The sequence below is a fragment of the Rhinolophus ferrumequinum genome, chromosome 3 (genome assembly GCF_004115265.2).
Source record: "Rhinolophus ferrumequinum isolate MPI-CBG mRhiFer1 chromosome 3, mRhiFer1_v1.p, whole genome shotgun sequence".
In the NCBI taxonomy this organism is placed as follows: domain Eukaryota; kingdom Metazoa; phylum Chordata; class Mammalia; order Chiroptera; family Rhinolophidae; genus Rhinolophus; species Rhinolophus ferrumequinum.
The window spans coordinates 51,913,851-51,935,346 of NC_046286.1; the positions used below are offsets into that span (position 1 = coordinate 51,913,851).

The 21,496-nt window shown below is 38.4% G+C and overlaps 1 protein-coding gene across 3 annotated transcripts in view; it reads right to left on the bottom strand.

Moving 5' to 3' along the window:
* Positions 1–3,219: 3,219 nt before the first annotated feature.
* The window catches only part of GPR63 (G protein-coupled receptor 63), a 56,494-nt gene continuing 38,217 nt past the window's right edge, over positions 3,220–21,496 (bottom strand). The window contains exons 2-4 of one of the 3 annotated variants that reach the window (XM_033093921.1): positions 11,648–12,214; positions 5,826–5,881; positions 3,220–3,301 (exon numbers count right to left, since the gene is read on the bottom strand). In XM_033093921.1, coding sequence (XP_032949812.1) covers positions 3,265–3,301; positions 5,826–5,881; positions 11,648–12,064 — 510 coding nt within the window. In that variant the 5' untranslated portion in view covers positions 12,065–12,214 and the 3' untranslated portion in view covers positions 3,220–3,264. Of the gene's footprint in view, positions 3,302–5,825; positions 5,882–9,501; positions 12,215–12,715; positions 12,782–21,496 lie in introns of those variants that run through there. The other 2 variants (XM_033093913.1, XM_033093905.1) reach the window with 2 other exon arrangements.

Sequence of the window (21,496 nt, forward strand, 5' to 3'; positions counted from 1 at the left end):
TGGTTAGAAGTCTGAGTGGAAACTTCACCAATCTGAGTCTCTTTCCACTACCAAAATCTTGCCTGCCTTTCTGGTGGTCACCATGTCTGTACATCTTTCTAGGAAGAACCTCAACACAAAGAAACTACCATCATTTGGACTGTTTAGATCTTAAAAGTCTCTTATTGACCCTGGCCTCTGGGAGCTATGTACCCTCCCGGCCTGCAGGATTTCTGCCCTATATTCAGAAGTGCTCTGAGGATACCAGGACCAATAATACTTAATAAGGATCTTTGGTGCATTTCCTGTGTTTCCTGCTTGCAAATGAGAAACACATGACTTCAGGCCATAATGAGGATATTCATGTTTTATCTTGTGCAATAGCATCTATGCAAATTACCTCTGCTGAGAAGTGTTTAGGAATGCTGAGCCTAGGATACCAAGATGAAGATGTAATGAACAATGTAGCCAGATCACCAAAGCTTAGGGCAGGAGTCCATGGAAGAGTTGAGGACAAGCTTAAGGCAGGACCGGAGGCAACAGGGTGAATTACCAAGTGCAAGTTAGGTTGAATGGGACAATCAGATTCTAAAGGAAAATCCTTCATGAATGGAGGAAAAAACAAGGTGAAGGAAACAAGAAAGTATAGGTAAGATGATACTACAATGTGAAAAAAAGCTGGAGTTCCAGTGTCCACTCAGATGTTGGTCTACATTCTTGTCTCATGAAGTGTTGACTTCATGCGTCCCATGGCCTCTTAAAATTCAATTCACCACTTGGAGCACTGGAGGATTTGCAAAATAATATCCACCTTCTAAAGTTATAAGAGTCAAAGAGTATATATTTACATAGCTATAGTATACTTGCGTCATCTAGCAGGCATCAAATAACTAATGGCTGGCATTAATGTGATTATTTGGTTGTGAATGTTCCATAGCAGGGGTGTCCAAACTGTGGCCTGAGATCCATTGTTCATTGGCCCGCAGCAAATTCCAAAAATATATTTAGTTTACTTAAATAAACCAGGTGAGGCAATTCGTACTTCACCTCGAGTGAGTGGCCCGGCTGTTTATGTATTTTACCGCATATGGCCCTTGGTGAAAAACGTTGAAAAAAGTGTGGACACCCCTGTTCTATAGGCTTTAAACAGCAACAACGGTCTTAGCCAGGAGCTGATGACTGAAATCATTATTGACAACACTTACCTTGCTTCAGCCAACAATGAATCGTTATTTAGTATTTAAAGCTTAGCATTTGTTCACGGAACAAAGCAAACTTTTATATGCAAAAGTCTGAGTTAGCTGCCAAAAAACATAGCACCCCATATATACACCATAATATTATTAATACCTGTTTTTATGTGACCATTCATCTTTATTTTAAACAGCCAGTATTTTAAAGATTTGTTACTAAATATAAGTTCTCTTCATTTCTATACAATACTACAGTGATTTGGCTGAAGCAAGGTAAGTGTTGTTCTCCTAAATTTTCTTTTTTGTGCTCCTAAATTTTCTTTTTTTATTGAATCAACCCTTCATTCTGGCACCATGTTAACATACCTTTTGGTCTATTTATGTATGTGACATCTGGATTGACTCTTTATTTCAAGTTTCTTCGTGGCATAGACAATGAGCACAGTGAGCATACTTAATAAATGTTACATAATAATAACTATTAAATGTTCTTTTAAAATCTCAAACAGCTTTTTATCTTTAGCTTCTACTTTGAGATAATTATATACTTCCCCAAAGCTATTTATAGCTCCCATCAGGAAGAACAGCTGAAAAAAAAATGTGTTCCCAGTCCTGCCAAAAGTATGGTGAAAGTGATTTAAACTCTGAATTTCTATTGCAAGTGTTCAAATGACATTCAACATATGGATGTCTAATTCCAGCAATAGAAGACTTTTCCCATCTAAATCTCCTTGATGGAGATTTACATTTTCACCATATCACCGTCGTCATTTAATTTATCAACAAACTGAGGTTACACAAAACAGTTACAGAAATATGCCTTTTATTTGCCGTTATCAGTCCATCTGTATTTATGTTCCTCAGCTAATGAGTCAGCTCCTCCTTTTCCCCTTTGAAGCCTGAACCCCTGCACATTTAGTCAAGACAGACAAAATATAGTCACATATCAGCCTTACAATTAGGAGGTAAAGAAGAACTTCCTCCATGATGTGATTTGCACATCATACAGTCAAAAAATTGTATACATATGTGCACTCCTCTTAGGGTTGCCAAGTGTAGCAAATAAAAATTTAGCAGCCCTAGCCACTTTACACACTCATTCCCCAAACTGGCAGATGCAGTGTCAGAGAACCCCCAGACTGCCTTCTCCCCTAAGTCAAGGAAGCAGATTGATTTGACTAAGTCAAGTAAGCAGGTCACTGCACTTGGGGATTAAAGACCTGGTCGCTGGTCTCAGATCTTGCCACTTAGAACCCACTTGGTTTGGATAAGTCTGTGATAATTTTTACCACCAAGATTCTGTCATCAAAATGTCCATTTCCAGACTTTTGGAAATCACTATTCTCTGTGAGCCATTATGCTAGGTGCTGGGGAAACAAACAAGCACAGTGCCCTGCTATCAGGGAATGTAGTTTCTAGTGAGACAGAAACATTGAAACTCAAAGGAGAAAGGTGAGGCTAGAAATCAAGACCTAGCTGATGTGGTGTTTTGTTGTTGTTGTTGTTGTTGTTGTTGTTGTTGTTGTTGTTTTGGGGATGTAATCTCACATCTCTGTCAGATTACATTGCTGTATTTCCCTTCAGTGTGCATCTTGTTGTACTCTATATTTGTTTTCCTAAGAAGCCTTTGCCCTCGAAAGAGATCAAATAGACCTGTTGCTTGGCAATAGTAGCCCTCACATGGATGAACATAAGGTATTGTGAAGTCTTGCAATCTAAGCTAATCATAGCTTTAGAGACTACAAATACCTTTGGGGAAGTCAGACAAGAAAACTCTACCTTTCTTTCTGTTGGAGAAAAGTGTCTCCTGTGCTGTTTGCAGTTACCTTGCTCATTAGGTGAGTCCTAGAAGAGGAGGTGAAAGAAATGCCCTAGCTACTGACAGTTTGCTGAGGAGTGCCCAGAATCCAGAAAGGAAAAGTTCTTCCACTGTAAGTCTGGAGGGGCAAAAGTGATAGCAACACTCACCTCGCTTAGGTCCCCTCGGAAGTTTAAGTCCAGACTGAGGAGAACAAACTGCTGACCCACATACTGGGAAGCAGTAGTTCCTGGCCTTGTCACAGCGACCTGCCATATTCCTTTGTCCGTGAGCTCAGCTGGTTTTTAGTGGTTTTTGCCTGGGTGATGAACTGAAAAATAATAACAATAAAAATAAATTTCATTTTCTTAAAAATGTAAACATTCCATCATTCTTCTTTCTACTAATAAACATGTACCTATTAAATTACAATACTTTCCAGGATCATTTATCTGGTCTCTGTTTACTTGATTATTGGTTTTTCCAAACCTTGCAACCTCATTATCCAGCCTCTCTCTCTCTCTCTGACAGTAAAACCTTACTGACTTGAAGTGAAATGGGAAAAGATCTAAAGTTGGGAGCTGTCAAGCTGTGTTTGAATCCCAGCTCTACCTCCTAATTGCTGTGAGAATTTGGGCAAGTCACTTAATTGCTCTAAAACTGTTTCTTCGTCTGCTTATTAGGGTATAATATATTTGAAAACCTGTATAAGGGGTACTGTCACAGAACAGATGGTAAGAAAAATCACACAATTAAAAATGTTTTTCATCATTTTCGAAAATATATAATAAACTACAGTAACAGTTTTCTGGTACAGTTTTTGTTTTGTCTTGTTTGACACAAATGATTCAATTGATTAAGCAGTTCTGATTCCTTTACCAGTCAAAAGTTAATGGGTATCTTAAAACACTGCCATTTTATGTCAGGCTGAAAGAGTTCTGGTGACACAGCAGGAGTGTCAAAGCTGGCACAAGGACCTGGGGCTTCTGACTTTATCACCGCCACTTCCTCTCTCAAGTAGTCTTGGCTACAAGATTAAACCCCAGTACTTCAGACAAATCAGTATATAATTGAACCCAAATTGTGCACCAGGTGACAGCTTTTCCAAAAGGGGTTCTGGGATCTATGCAATTTAAGGTAAGTGTCTGGGAGTTAGAGTGTCCCTAAAATTTTGGCCATAGTCAGCAAGTTCCATGAAAGTTCTAGAGACTTTAGAGACGGTGTGCCCAAGGTTCCCAGGGACCCTCTCAGCCTGACAGCCTCTTTCCTGACTTAGCCAAGTATCGTCTATGAGTTCAAACCAAGAACAAACCAACCTAGGCTTTGTGTTAACATCTACAACTTTGTGTGTAGGTTTTGCTGCTATGATTATTTATTATTTAATGCATGGAAAGTCGTAATCATTCAGTATGATGCTTAGAAAGGTCTTCTTACTAGACTCTCAGTTCTCTTATCAGAGGATAATAGGATCAAAGTGGCCTAGAAAAATATGACGTTAGGCATTGGTTTGAATGCAAGCTATGTCTCAAAACATTACTTAATCTCTTAGGAACATAATTTCCTCAGTTGGAAAAGTGAGAAAATACTGTGAATTAAAAGAGATAAAGTGTATTTTTTACTGCAATACGTGGCTAAAAAATGGCACCCGTCATCATTATTACGATTTACATACTTTTATCCTGAGAGTTAACGTTAGAACTATCAAAGCTTTCAAATTCCTTGACAAGTATCATCCTTGACAAGTATCACTAATAATGAAAGCTCACACAGAAAGGAAGTTGGTTTACATAATCATCTGATCAATTATTATTCCCTTTTGAGAACTTTCAAAATAGATACAGTGAAAACCAGGGATAAATATTGTGCCTCGTGATTACGTGAATCTGAATGGAATGCGGTCAGAATGTGTATCCCATCCTCGGCCACAAGCTTACCTTGGTCGTTTTATTAACCTCAACCTGAGATTGTATGACTGAGTTTTTTGGACTACCACTACAGCATCATGAAGAATTTTATTACGTTTTAAATTTGGGTATCATCATTGTGATGATCTTTTGATGTGTCAGTTTGGCTAGGCTACAGACCCCAGCTACTGCATCAAACACTGATCTAGGTGTTGATGTGAAGGTAATCTGCAGATGTGACTAAAGTCCATAATCAGCCCATATCAACAGAGATTATTTTAGATAATCTGGGTGGGCCTGATTCAATCAGTCCAAAGGCCTTAAAAGCAGAACTAAGGCTTCTTTGAGGAAGAAATTCCATCTGTGCAGCAGCTTCAGTTGTGCCTGTGATTCCCAGCCTGCTTTACCTGATGGCCTGCTCTTTGCAGCTCAGATTTGCGTAGCCAACCCTACAATCATGTAAGCCAATTCTTGAAATAAATCTCTTAATAAATCTCTCCTATACCATGTTTCCCCGAAAATAAGACCTAGCCGGACAATCAGCTCTAATGTGTCTCTTATGGAGCAAAAATCAATATAAGACCAGGTATATTATATTATATTATATTATATTATATTATATTATATTATATTATACCTGGTCTTATAGTAAAATGAGATCAGGTCTTATATTAATTTTTGCTCCAAACGACACATTAGAGCTGATTGTCCGGCTAGGTCTTATCTTCAGGGAAACACAGCAGTTCTTCTTCTCTGGTTAAACACTGACTGATAGAGCCAGGAATTTTTTCTGTTATCTTTTTGCATTAAATCTAACTGCACCTTGATATTTAAGGTAGAAATTGCTCCTAAATATTCTCTTTATTATGAATGAGTTGAGCAGGGTTCGTTATTTTCATGGTAGTTATGAAAAGTTCAACGTGTTCTTCTATTTGGCTATATCTTTCTTACCTTTCCGTTTCAGAAGGAACTGTCAATGTAGATTCAATGACAACCTTCTTTTGTAACTTAAAAAAGAAGAAATATATTTAGCTATTGCATATGAGTGGAAAAGAAAATAAACCCCCATGTTTAATTGGCAAAACACTGAAACTCTTATATACAAATAAATATTTTCTATGGATGTAAAAGTGGATTTTAGATAGGCCTTAGACTTTAAAAATGGGAGCACAGTATGAAATCATGTTGTCAAAATAGGAACAGCCACTGCCATTGCTTTGCCAAGTGACAATATAATTTTAAATGATTCAACAGTAAAATTTTCATAACTCTTCTAGATAGAATTTCTTAAAACTGTCTCTTAATACTAACAATCTCGTGCCAAGTTTCATTTCATCCTTAACTACCCTGAGAACTTCTAAAACCGGAGTATAGTTACACACACAGGTTTTGAGAGCTAATTTGAAAATAAGAACCCAAAAGGAAGCAGGACATTAAACTAAACTCAGATTTTAATTTAATAGAAAGTATTATTCATGACAAATTTCTCTAAGATAAGATGAAGTAGTCCTTAAAAAAAAACAACAACTCCACTTTTAGAAATATTAAACATTTATTTTTCTTATTGGGAGCACTTTTCCTGGTTGTAATAAGAATATGCACAAATAACCATACTTTCCGATTTCTAAATGTTAACAACCCAAAATTCAAAGTGGCTTTTTTTTCCCCAATACAGGTCGAGTACTGTTTTAAAATAAATTAATTTTAATTACAAAGTACTAGTACCAATATATATCTAAGAAATGTATTACCATTTACCTGTAATAACAAACATGTGCTTTGATATTTTTATTATAAAAATTGAGTTTTCAATGAAGGCAGTTTAACAGGACTATGGTTGACAAAACAAATTTGAAATAAGCAGATCTTTAAACTTTAACTAAAAAACATGGCAGAATAAAATGTCAAGCGAATGAAAAACTTTCTGTGATATATGCATAAATATTTTATGTAAACAAAAGCAAAGATCAAGAAAAAAAGTATCTTTGTTAGCAACCAAAATACATAGATTAAAAAGGTTATTTTATTTTTTTCATGCTTCCATTGAATACGACTGGCATTAAGCAGAGCAGTAGGAATTAAACGAATCTTTACATTACCCTTACATTCTTCAGAAGGTTGCATACGATAAAGACATCTCTAAGAGAAAAGAAGGTATTAGCGGAATTAGACTCCAGAAGCCATGACTCTCAAATATTAAGTCAGTCTTTTTGCTCTACTGTTAAGTGAGATGGTTTATCTGAGTTTGGCCAGTTGAAAGAAAGTAAAGCTAACACTGGCGAGATCCAGCACTAACACACATGGCAGCAAATTAGGCACAATGATGCATACATTTTTTCTTCTGGATGTGGATTATCCATGCACTAGGAGATAATGGCTTCCAACACAAAACCAACATCTTTGTATAAAAAAGACAATATTGAAATGGGTATATTTTTTGACAGGAGTGTTTCTTGAAGTGTGTCTCCAAGACCACCTGCAGCAGAAACCTACAGAGCGCTCAACAAAATAAAAGTGCGCATTCCTGGGCCCAATCCAGCCCCTCTGGGAGCCCTGGGAGCCTCTGGGAGCATCTGCATAGTTAACAAGACCCCTGGGGATACTTAGACACATATTCATATTAAAGTTTGAACATCACTACTCCAGACCATTGGGGATTTCTTTTGACTCTTTTGACTACAAATATTTCACTATCCCTTTCATGCTTCTTACTTATTAGCCAGAAGGAAAATAAAAGCTTTTCTGATTATGTCAGTCAGCAGTGATAATTAGTAGTGGTATTTTTTTTTCCCCTCAAGAAAATATAGGGGAATAGGCAACAAACGAGTCTGCACCTAAATTTTTCAAAGGTACCCCATAGTACTTCTTTTTTTTAAAGCTTTCACATTATATACATAATAGAAATGTTCAAAATGATTTGTAAACTGTCATCTGATCAAGATTATCCAGGGTAAGGGCGGCCGGATGGCTCAGTTGGTTAGAGCACGAGCTCTGAACAACAAGGTTGCCAGTTCAATTCCCACATGGGATGGTGGGCTGTGCCCCCTGCAACTAAGATTGAAAACGGCGACTGGACTTGGAGCTGAGCTGCATCCTCCACAACGAGATTGAAGAAAAAGGACTTGGAGCTGATGGGCCCTGGAGAAACACACTGCTCCCAAATAAAATAAAATATAAAATAAAATAATAAAATAAAATAAAGTAAAATAAAATAAAATAAAAATAAATTTAAAAAAAAAACAGGTGTGGCATAGATTGAAAAAAAAAAGAAGATTATCCAGGGTAAAGGGAACTGCTGTTCAGTGTTGCTGAATTCTCACAAAGGCCCCTTTCTTTTTTCTTTCACAAACACCGAGCATCTAAGCAGGCACTCCACAGCTCTCAATAAACGATGCACTGCCTACCAAGCAGCACAAAAGTACCGAAGGATTGCTCATAAAAAAAGGACAAAGAAAATAAAGCTCAGTTTCAACTCCAATCAAGAGTCTCAAGACCCACTGCCAATATGTAAGATGAATACAGAGCATGCTAACTTTCCTTAGAGAAAGTCTAATTTCAATATACTTATTAATATCTGCTTGAAATCCAGTTTACATTGAAAATGGAAAGCATGATACACTTCAGTGTGTTACTAGAGTATTTATGTTCTATAAGATCCACAGGGACACAGTAATTTTACCTGCGAATAATATAAACTAGAAACCAAAGAGGTAGGTGACTATCATCAGAAGATGATCCCCAAACAACATGTTAAATGATATGCATGAGTCCCCAAAGAGTTCTTGAACTGGAAAATGCGTTCCAACACCATTGCAATTGCCTCAAGAGCAGCATTTCCCAGGTCTTTTGTGATGTCCTCTATCTTCTGAAGTCCTAACTCCTGACACTGTACCACTTGCTCTTCAGATGTTCAATGTTGAGAAATAACTAGTGAAATAAAATGTAAAGAAGTAATACTGGAGACCAGAGTAAGGCTGCTGTCAGCTGGGCTCTTCAAAAATCTCCACGCCCACATGGAGGAATGCCCATTAGAGTTGGGACAGACCTCAGATTCACCTAATCCAACTCTCGTAGTACAACTGAAGAAACAGAGGCTCATTCTTCCCACCGGTTCACAAAGCACTAAAGTTCTGAAAAGATGCTGTAAATCCAGAAAGTGTTCACGGTTAACATACCTATTTATAAGGCCCATGACGTAGCCAAGAGGCGACACTTTCAGCCCTTATGGCCTTAGGCTGCGGCCCCATCTCTGTCAGCTGTTCTATAAAGTGGATGAGTGGTTACAGAGAGAAGGGAACCAAAGGGTCTGGATGCACCGAGCAGTACACATCATCAGCAAGAGAAAAATAATTTGAAACCCCAGACCTGCCCTAGTACAACTTGCTCTATGCTTGGAACAGGGCTGATTTTTGCTTCTCTGTAGGACACTCACCAACTGAGCACATTCACAAACTCCAGCTCTGCTATGGGCGAGCACCGGGCCACAATGCTGTTCTGCCTTAGAACATTTAGAAACAGCTGGAAACTGGAAACCTCCGAACCTGCAAGGCGAAACCTACATGCAGCTGTATGTAACTTCTCCATAATCACCTGTCACTTGTTTTTCAAACCAAAACAAGCCAAAAAATCACCTTTCCTTATAGCTTTATTTACCTAAGACTTTAAAGTTCCAGTGTAAAAGGGTGGTTGTAAATGATTTCATTTTTATATTTTCCAGACTTTCTGTAATGGTCTCACATTTCTTTTGCTAATTAAAAATGAAGGAAATTTTAAAAAATGTTTTAGTCTAAAAAAAAAAAATATGAAAAGACATACAAAGTTCCCTCTTGACTACAAACATCTAAGCCTGCCAGATGTGTCAGTACGGCCCAGTGAATTAGCCGTCTCAGGACTCCGACAGATTCCCAGCTCTACCAGTAAACCTGGGCAGGGTTTTAGTCTCTCTGAGACTTGCTTGCTTTATCTTTAAAAAGGAAGAAATAATACCTGCCTCACAGGATGCTGTGAGGAAAAAATGATACACAGTGCCTGGCATGTGGTTGGTGTCCAATAAATGGTAGGCCCTTCTCCCCGCTGGACTCAGTGAGAATCCTTGAGTAGAAGGAATCACCACAGGCTGCACTACTAGCCACCCCCTCACTGCATCCCATTTAAATTTGCAAGGGTGTTCTGTCTCTGCAACTTCGCCCTATTGCTCTAAAGAATCGCTTTGTGCTTTGAAAATTTTCTATGTTTATGTTCTCTCCTTTAAAACTGTACATGCAGATAAAACATTTAAAAACTATCTTCCTACAAATGATAATGCAATATTCCTAAAGCATAACATGTCACCTGTAAAATCAATTCTGAAAAACATGACTGAATTAGTTGATACGCTGTTTCTTAAAGTGCACCAAAGAAAATATTAATGACTTTTAAAATGTCACTAACCCCCTTGGGTTTGTTTGTTTGTTTTTAATAAAAGTAAATATTTATTTACTGAGATGTATGTGGTTTTTGGCTCCAATGTGATGGCAAAAAGCAGCAGTGTCTTCCAGAAAAACAAACAAAAAAAAGAATTAATAAAGTCAATTAAGCATACCTTAGCAGCATACAAAACACCTACAATTCAGTGTAACTGCAGGCTCAATAAAGCCCAATCCTGATTCCTACTTCAAAAACAAAGTCAATCAAAGAACAACAACAACATAAAAACCATCTCCCCACCCTAAATCTAGACTTTCTCTTGAATCCAGGAGGTAACATTTGTGATTATTTCCATATTGTGTATCCTGGGAAACAGAATTATAACTAGTCACAATTCTTTCTTTACACTGCACACACAAACCTATTAAAAACACAATCAAGTGGAAGTGGAGAAGCCATGTAAAAGAAAATTCAAAGTCAGATAAAGAACAACCATCACCCAAAATGTCAGTCAGTTCCAATATTCACACCACCGTCCGATGCTCCCCACACACGTACACAGCACTGGGGCGTATCCGGCGCCTTGTGTGACCAGGGAGCCGCGGCAAAAATTTGAAGGACTTAGGCATCATGTCCAGGCAGGCGTCATGGAATTTCTTAATTCTCCAGTAGTAAATCAGTGGGTTCAATGCAGACTTGAGGTAGCAGAGCCAAAGTAACCAAGTGCTGATCTCAAAAAAGTTGTGCTTATAGTAAAAGTGCTTACTGAACGTCGCCACAAGGCTGTAAGTGGTGAATGGGGCCCAGCACACGATGAAGACAGCAAAGAGAATCAGAATGGTAGTAAAGGCACGCGTTTTAAAGCCCATGTCGATGCTCATCTGGAAGGGTCTCTGGAGACTCATGAGACCCAGTTTGCTGGCCTGGCGGAGGCATATACCCTCAGGGTAGCTATGGATCCTCAAGGCGTTGTGCCGAAGGGTGTTGAGTATGCCCATAAATGAATACAGTATCACCAGGAAGGGTATAAAGAAAGACATGAGAGAAATCAGCACCACATAAGCCTGGTAACCCGGATTAGTTGTGTATCCAAATACACACTGGGGGGCTCGGGAAGGTATCTGTAGGTCTGGGTTTCCTACAGCCAAAGGAAAAGCTACACAGAAGGACGTCGCCCAGGAAACTGCAATCAGAACCTTAGCCCTATATGGATTTAGCTTATCCTGCCTCTGGACTATAATAAGGAACCTATCAATGCTAATGATGAGCAGGATGGTCACTCCCTCTATCACAAACAACCAGAAAAACATAGCAGATACCCTACAGAAGAATTTCCCAAAAATCCACCTGGTAGTAAGAATAGTTACCAAGGCAAAGGGCATGTTCAGCACTGCTAGCGACATGTCTGCAAATGCCAGGCTGGCCAGGAGGATGTTAATGGCAGATCGCATGGCAGCCTTTTGGTAAACCATGAGACAAACCACCAAGTTCCCAAGAAAAGACACGAACAGAATAAATATCATTATAGCAGAAAGGATGATCTGCAGAGGCAAGTTTAGGCTCTTATAAACTGCTGGTGTTGGGGATACAGCTGTGCTATTCGCTGTCAAGGAACTCATCCCAGTGGGAGCCAGGGTTTCAAAACTGTATCTAAGCAGCGGACCGATGCCAGCTTGCTGGAATGGTGGAGGAACCGTAATATTCACGTAGGTGTTTTCATAGACCACGAACGTTGTGTTGGTGGCCCCAGTTTGGGACGCAGTCAACACCGCGGAGAAGACCATGGTTTCAGTAGGATGGAAGTGGCCAGCAGATAACAAGATGTTCTTCAAGCATTTCAACACAGAGCAGCAGTATCATGTTTCATTGATGGGCTTGGAAACACGCTCTGGAAAACACACACAGAGTTCCATCTTCCACAGGAGTCCTTTTGCCTGAAAACAAGCCCAAAACATGAAAAAGTAAATGAGAAATGAGCTTTGTAAACAACATTTGACTTTTTACCTTTCATCATGAAGGATCAGTTTGGCTTTTCTTTAACCCTTTAAAAATATGTAAGACTAGAGCCTAGTCAGCATTAAAATATTGTGCTCTGTTGTTTTATTTTTAGTCAACCATAACAGAAATTTCATGACATTCATATATGAAGTGAAAGTGAAAAAATGTATTAAAAGTCAAAAGTTCTAATTTTCTTCTTATTATTAATTAATTAATTTATTTATTTCCAGTAGCAAGATGGCCTTTCCACAGTAACTATTAATACACATTTTATTATCTGGTTCTCCTGAGAGTACTAATGTTTTTCTTAATAGCTCTTTGGTACCAGTTCAAATTCCATTTCTACATTAGCACAAAACTAATTGACAAAAATCCCTGAACTCAGTTTCCTATTTAATACTTTTGTTATAACACCCTTATAAGTAAGTACTACGTACATAGGTTATTTTCTATGGAGGTCCAAAAGAGTTTCCTGGCTTTCTATTTCTTTGTGTTTCTTCTCAGAAATCCCACCATCACCATACTAGAAAAGTTATTCAAGAGAAGAAAAATTATACATAAAAAGTCTTGGTTATATTTTCAAGAATTCTTTTCTTTCTCAAAAACTCTCTTTGCTGCTCATATACTCTCTTTCTGCCCATGCCCTCCCATTTCCATTCTTTATTTCTGATACAGGTACTTCTATTTTCTCAATTTATTCTCCCTAAAACCGACTTCATTGTCTGTTGGAAACTTGATAGAGATGTCAACCAAATAATAAGGAATTCTAAAGGAAGTAACCAGAAAAATACTCAGGAGACTCTATTCCAGAAAACTTACAGATATTTGGTTATCTTACTCCAAAAAGTTTCTTAGCGCCTTTCTCTTATCCTTACCCCAATTTCTGCAACACTAGATTTTCTGTAAGGGACTTTATTAAACTACTATCTCACTAACCCATTTTTGTGGTGTTGGCTCTTCCTTCCTTATTGCAGAGGTAACCTTCATTAATAAGAATTCTCTTTGGATTTCTGGGTAGATTCCTTTAATAAATCCCAAAAGATCGGGAAAACATAAATGCATAGCAAGTTTAAAACAACACTGTAATTTGCTCTTTATTTGGACTGAGAATTAGTCATTGATTTACTAATTTCTTGGGATATAGAGGGTGGAGGCACCCAAGTTGAGAGACCCAAGATCCAGCACTGTATCCAAATAATGGGCTCTCAACCATACTTGTCTCTCTCCAATCCCCTTTGTTGTCAGGGCTACCTTTATGAATAAGAATACTAACACTAATTTTACTATTTATTCTCACGTTTATAGTTTAATTTTTTTGTCCCTACTAGACGTTATCCATCTTTACATATTCACTTAGAAATGCAAAACATATTTGGGTAAGATGCGACTCTCTCAAACTTTATTAACTACAATGGGCCAATGGTTAGGGGGCAGTGGTAGTTGGAAACCTGTATACCATAATCACCGTAAGTCTCTTTAGAACTACCTAAATATACATACAAAGAAGAAAAAGACTGTGCTTGCTACATAAATCAGCCTCAATACAAGTGTATCTCTACAGAAAAATTGTAAGTAGGCAAATGTATATACTAAGCTTAATATAACAGCATAATTGTGCTTGACCAAATAAACAAACACATATCCATTCCAAAGTTACACAGATGTTCTCTTTGAGTGTGGACTAATTATCTTGATATGTTTATTCCTTTATGCTTCTGAGTACTTAAAAACAAATTTCTAAATGTTTTAAGGCAAGTTTTGTGCCCTATGTTGTCAGGTTGACTATTCAGTGGCTGTGGTCACATTGGTTGTGGTGAGTGGAAATCCATATTGCTGAGCCCATGTACAATCTTTGTTCCTGCAGCAGTGGCCACTTTGTTCGTAAGCCCTTTGAGAAAGAACAAGAATGGGGGTAAATGTTGATTGACCTCTGCGGAATGGATCATCTTGTCTACCTGATTATTTAGCTCCTTCTCTTTGAGGTTGCTGTTTAGTGAGTATTTACATGACCAGCCAGCCAAACCATTAGCTGAATGGTCCATGAATGTGTGTAGGTATGTACCTCTGGCATGTCTCTTTTAAAATGAACCACAAGGTACTGTTCAAAGTTTTCACCACCGGGAGGGTTTCCCTTTGCTATGTCCTTCAGGGCTCCTGAGTGAGGCTGTCGTATTAAAACTTTTTGCTCTTGCAGGGGCACCAACATGTCATATAGAGCCATCTTTACATTGGGCTTGAATTTTTCTACTTTAGTTAACTGGTCATAAGGAGACCACAGGTGAAGTTTGAAGAGAGGATCAGTGTAGCAAGAATAGGAGCTATGGGAATCTGAGCCACTTGCTCATGTTACCTAACCAGGCCCTTAGAACCCGCCAGGCCTGATTTCATACATATACTTCTACTTAAGGTTGATGTGCTCTGTGCACATACAACTTATCTTGGAAGGTTCCATAGCACTAAGTTCATGTGGACTGCTCCTGCTCCATAGCTTTGTTCCAGAATCCTAAAGGTCTGTGTTGTGATGCACTTGTAGCGGGCTTGCAAAATGCCATACAAAATTCCTGTCTTCCACAGGGATTTAAAACACCAGTGAACTTTTTGTGTGATATAGCCCAAGAGGCAGAGCAGCTGCTATGGCAGTATGGACCTGTTGCTGAGCCTTCTCTCAGTACATGTTCTATGCAAACCTGGCAGCTTGTCAAGCTACTTGATAAATGGGTCAGAATAACATACCCACATGAGGTACATGATGCCTTCAAAATCTAAAAAAGCCTACCAAATGCTGTGCCTATTTTTTTAATGGTAGAAGGAGCCAGCTATTGGAAGAAGTATCTTGACACACTACAAGACCCCTAGAAAATTTACAGAGATGGCAGGCCTTTGAATTTTTGTAGGAATTCTTCCCCACCCTGTCATACATGTGTGTTACCAAGGTGTATAAGGTAGTCACTACTTATTGCTCAGTCAGCATAGAATGGAAAACGTGACATTTTTATGGAATGGAGAGGCAATCAAAGTCCCTGTGGATTAGATTATGGCAGTGTGGTAGAGAATTGATAGAGCCTGAGGTAGAAGAGTAGGGTGTCAGCTGGGGGCAAACCGCTCAGGTGTTCTTTGCAACACATACTCATATAAAGAAAAAATAATAATTTGTCAGATTAATAGCTACTCGTATATACTGGATTCCAGGGAATATGTTGATTTATTTCAGCAGTGAAATTACATCTGGTGCAACATCTGAACTCTACAAAATTCATCTGTTTTCTGTAAAGCCAAATAGGCAAGTTGAATGTGGATGTGATAAAACATGAAGTGCCATCAAAATACAACATATTATAAGTATGATCTTCCTACAGCACTTCAACTACTTTATGCAATCAATATTTTTATTGTACAACATTGGTGGGAGTATAAACTGGTACAACTTTTAAAAATGATTACCCAAGAAGTATTTTTCAATATTAACAATAAGCAATTTAAATATTGTCTATAATTCTGTATTATAGAAATAATAGTAGAAACATGCAAATAAGGATATTTATTGCATCATTATTGAAGAGTGAAAACCCAGACCCCTTTTAAATGCTTATCAATAAGATAATAGATAAATGAATTATAGTACACACATACTAGAAAATACCATGCAGCTATCATAGACAATAAGTTTATAATAGAGACACTAAAGAATACTCATCACACACTGAGTGAAAAAAAAAATCAACTTGCAGAATGACATACAACATAGCCCCATTTTTTTTGTTGTGTATATATGTAGATGTATTTATGTGTATGTACATGTATATGCATAGGTATATGTAGATGTATATGTATTAGACAAATAGAAGAATATACACCAAACTGACAAAAAAAGATTTCCTCTCTGATGTGAAAGGGTGTAAAATTTATTTTCATTATTTACTTCTGGTTTTGTAGAATTTCTTTCACATTAAACCAATACTGATCTTTACTATTCTGTCACATTTTCTTCACCTGTTTCCTGTATAAAAGTCCTTGAGGATGCAGGCTGCAGCCCATCTTCTCTGTAACCTATCAGGCCTAATACAAAGCTGTGCACTCTAGTAATGCTTGAAATGCAATAACCACTTATCATACCCTTTAAAAATGAAGAGGAGAAGCAAACCATTCAGTTTGTGGATCCTCTCGACTACTGGGCCCTTGATTCAAGCAAAGGCCCTTGAATCAAGCTTCTCAGGCTCCCAGCAGAGATCTCCCAGCTCTCTGTACACGCTCTAAAAGTTGGCCTTAAATCCATAGAGCTCAGGTTGCTGGAAAGGGTTGAGCAGCACCACTCTGAAACAACTGCTGTTCTGGAATTCTTCTGTCCATTAAGGAGAAAAATAAACACACGATCGGCTGCCAGTAAAGATCAGCAGAGGACTGATGGAATAACCCAAGTGCTCTAGCAAATTCATAACTGACATAGCAGAAAAAAAAACAGGTGAGAATTTGAAATACTGGCCTTACTTAAACTGTCTGCTTTTGTCTGGGAAACAGCAAAAGCCCAAAATAAAGGAAAATGCCTAAAAGAAAGGACACCTCTTTTCTTGGCTTCCTGAGCATCTCTCTCCCATTCTGGACCAGAGGCTGTGCTACAGGAGAAAAGGTGTCCCACAACTGTCCTCTTCTGAGTTTTGTCAAACTCTCGGCCAAGAAGAATTTCAGTCGGTCCTAAAGCCTACCCTTCTTTCACCCCTATCTTTCCTCTCATTCAGGAAAGAAAGAAATTGAAACTAAGAGAGGAAAGAGACGATGTAGCACACACAAGTCCACATTCTTTGCTTATGACAAGCCCTCACTACAGTGTCTAGAGACTCTAATTAGAAAAGGGGCATATCAGACAAAGAACACACCCGGATCAAGGCAAGAATACTCTGAGTATACTCCTGAATTCTCTTACGAGGTAGGTGGAACCAGAGGTAAAGAACCAGGCATTTCACCTCAGAAGCAGACAAAATTTCAACTTTATTTCATTCAAAACAAAACAAAAAAGCAATCACTTTCATTGGACAATCTGCTTTAAAATTAAAAAAGACTAGTCTACACATAAATTCATACCACTATGTCAATGTCTACTTTTTTTGGCTAAATTATGTTTCATTTATCTGTAGGTAGTGTAAAAGTACGCTTTGGATAAACTAACCGAAAGAGAATATGTAACAATCAAGTGGAGTGGGTGGGGTAGAGAAGGGCTTATTTTAAGTTATTTTTATAAAGAGAAAATCATCATTGCACTAAAATTTCACTTATTTTCAAGGTATATCTAACTTTTTAAAACCTATATGCAACGAAACTAGAGGGAAAAATGCTGTGTGCACATTTTAAGTATGAACCATAAGCAGTGTTCTGTTTCTACCTCCAGTCCATTTCTAACGTATTTCTAATTCCAACCAGCATACTCACCACAAAAAATGAGTTTTTCTCATGAATGTTCAAAAGAACATTTAGTTCTTCCATGGACATTTTAAAAATTAGATTATTAAGCATGAGGATTTATTTGCATTCATATTACTTTTCCCCACAAATACTAAGAAGAAATTAAACTAAACGTCAGCACATCTTCTGTTTTAGAGAATATTCTAAGTGACTTCTGATAACAAAACTGAAACTCAAGTGGCAAGAAAGATCAGCATTTAATAGGACAGTACATTAATTGCAATAAAAAACTAGGAAAATGTATTTTTTTAAGTGGCTAATAGAAGCTTAACCTTCTGGAACCTTTCTAGAAACACAAAAAGCAAGAGAAATGATGAGCCTATGGGTGATGGGTTCTCTTCATATTCCTTTTCTCTCCTGTTTCTTATTTCTTTTTCTTGGGCTCACATGCATTAGGTCACTGTTCTACTGAGAATCTTTACGTGCCTTGAAACTATTATTTGGGACAATTAGTCCAATTTAATTCCATCAGCCTTTCTGAACAGTTCAGGCATATTATTTACCTGCCACAGATATTTTTCACAATGGTATTTGACTACTGGGTTTCCCCAAAAATAAGACCTAGCCGGACAATCAGCTCTAATGTGTCTTTTGGAGAAAAATTAATGTAAGACCCGGACTTATTTTACTATAAGACCGGATCTTATATAATTAATATAACATAACATCACATAATAATACCGGGTATAATATAATAATGTAATACCGGGTCTTATATTAACTTTTGCTCCAAAAGACACATTAGAGCTGATTATCCAGCTAGGTCTTATTTTCAGGGAAACACGGTATAAATTCAACATTTGGAAAGAAACACCAAGTCTTAGATAGCGAACCTGGATTCTTAAAAAAAATCATTATCCTGCCTAGATCTATAACTGCTCTGTTAAAACTTGAATATCTCCTTTTATTGCCTCTAAAGTATTTGCATAGGGCAAGAGTGAAAAGTTTTGTTTTGTTTTTCACACCTAAGGGAGTACATGGGCACTCAGACTGAAATCCGCATGCAAGTTAAAAGCAATATAATTTAGCCTGATTTTAGAAACACACATAAAAAAGAAAATAAAAGGTTTAAAACTTTGTCCTTTTCTTCTCATGCCATAAGCAATCTCCACCCGCCCACTCCTTCAATTACCTGCATGTAGGTACCTGACAAGTATGTTTTAATGGCCCAAACCTCACTTCTTCTGAGTTCCAGCTTCATATACCCAACTATTCATTTAACATCTACAGTAGGATATCTCAAAGGCACCTCAAATTCTGCAAGTCCAAATTAAACTTAGGGGGATGGCCCCTCCTCCTCCAAGCTACCCCACACCAGTGTTCCCATCCTCAGTGACTGGATCACCACTCACCTAGTTTGAAAAGCCAGAAACCTGAGTCCTCTTCCTCCCTCAGCTATAATTCATTCCATCCTCCAATAACTGTAGATTTTAACTCCTAAATATTGTTCCTATAGGGCCACTTCCCTCCAACCCATCCGCATTATCCTGTCCAAACTACCAACAACTCTCACAAGACAGGATTTTTTGCCTAGGTTATTCACAACAGGATTCCCAACACCTACAACTGTGCCTGCCACACAGTTTGATGTCCAGAAAACATTTGTTAAATAAATACACAGCCTCCCGCTAACTCTTTACCCATCCTATTCCCCATTCATTTTGGGACTTCTTACTCTTCCATTACTATGGGAATCTTCTGTGGTCCCCTAAGCAAGCCAATCCCCACCCCTATTCTGTTGTCTCATTTCAACATGCAACTTCTCTGTGATAACACTTAGTCAGCAGTCATTTTACAGTTCTCCTCGGCATCCCTTGATTCATTGTGCTCGTGCCCACCCCACTATCCTCCTGCCCCTACTAGAGAGCAAACTCCAGGAAAGCAGAGATGTGATTTTTTTTTAGTTAAAATTTATTGGGGTGACAATGGTTATAGGTTTCAGGTGGACAATTCTGTAATACATCATCTATATATCACATTGTGTGCTCACCACCCAGAGTCAGTTCTCCTTCCATCACCATGTATGTGATCCCCTTTACCTGCTTCTACCACCTCCTCTCCCCCCTGACCTTCTGGTAACCACTAACTATTGTCGGTGTCTATGAGTTTTTCTTTCTTTCTTTGTTTTGTTCCTTTGTTGCTTTCAGTTTTATATCCCACATATCAGTGAATCATACTACTCTGACATAAGGAAAATGAAATAGTGCCATTTGCGACAACATGGATGGATCTTGAGATTATTATGCTAAGTAAAAAAGTCACATAGAAAAAGTCGAGATGTAATATTTTTTTGCTCAGCACTGTATCCTGAAATCCAGTTAAGAGCCAGGAATACAGTACACATACACTCAATAAAAAGCTACAGAGTCGTTAACTTGAAAAATTCCGTCATTTTTTTCATAACATAATGCCTCCTTCTTTTTATGAAACTCCTGTTTATGAAACTCTTAAAAAAGAGTTTGACAGCATCGCGTTTTACTTCTTTATTGGGACATTTAGGATATCTTGTCTATTTGGCAAGCAAGCTACAGAGATTAACATAGTAATACACAGGGTGTAGATGAAATCATGTACCTAATGGAAATCATGACCCTTAGGGTAGTTTTCTGTCTTCTAACTAATGAGTCAGAGAGTTGCTATAGTCTGCATGTTTGTGTCAGGTCAAAATTCATATGCTGGAAACCTAATGGCCCCCTGTGATAGTACGATGAGGTGGGGCCTTCAGGAAATGGTTAGGTCAATGAGAGCAGACCATCCATGAAGGGGATTAGAGCCCTGATAAAAGAGGCATAAGGAAACTCCTTCTCCCCTTCTGCCACGAGAGAATACAGTGAGAAGTCAACAATCTGCAACCTGAAAGAAGGCTCCCACCTGACCATGGTGGTACCCTGACCTCAGACTTTCCGCCTCCAGAACTGTGAGAAATAAATTTCTGTTATTTATAAGCCAGCAAGAAGTCTGTGGTATTTTGTTCTAGCAGCCTAAACAGACTAAGGCAAGAATAGAGGAACACAATTATATTAAACCCAGCGTCTAGAAATTATGTGAACGGAGGCATCAAGTGCAGAGAAACTAGGGGAATATGAGTCTAAGGTTAAAATCTGAACAGTAATAAAAATAAAACACCGCAATAAAATTCAGAGCATTATAAAACTCTTACAGAGTATAAATAGGAAACCAGGAAATGAGAACAGGGTTGAGAGAAGTTGGGAAAGTGCTTTGGACCCTGTTTAAATGCCACTCTATAGTCACTCAGCCCCACCTGCCACCTGGGCCTCCGTAAGTTCCCTGGACCTCAGCTGCTTGCCCAAATCCAACCCCCCACAACCCAACGAGGTCCCAGCTCAATCAAACACTTCACAAAGCATATTACAGGACACTGTGAGGCATGAAATCTGCTTTCCACTGGCTGCCCAGAGTGGCTCTTTTACCCAGTCTAAGAATGAAAGTGGAACAACACTCCTTGGGGTGACTTTTGACCTGGGAGACATAGGAAACAAAAAGGATGGCTCTCCCTTACATCCCTGACCGATAACCAGGCCGATGGAGAGTTCTTTAAAGTCTGTCTAGAAGACAATTCACTTGACAAAGCTGTGGCCAGATCAGTAACACAGCACCTTGCATTCACTATTCCTTCCTCCCTGCCTCACTTCCCTTTTCCCCTTACTCCTGCTGCCCTGGGATCACACTTCCCAAGGCAATCTTCCAATAGTATGTTAGGTTTGCCTCAGGCTATGGTATCTAGGAAACCTCAGCTAAGAAAT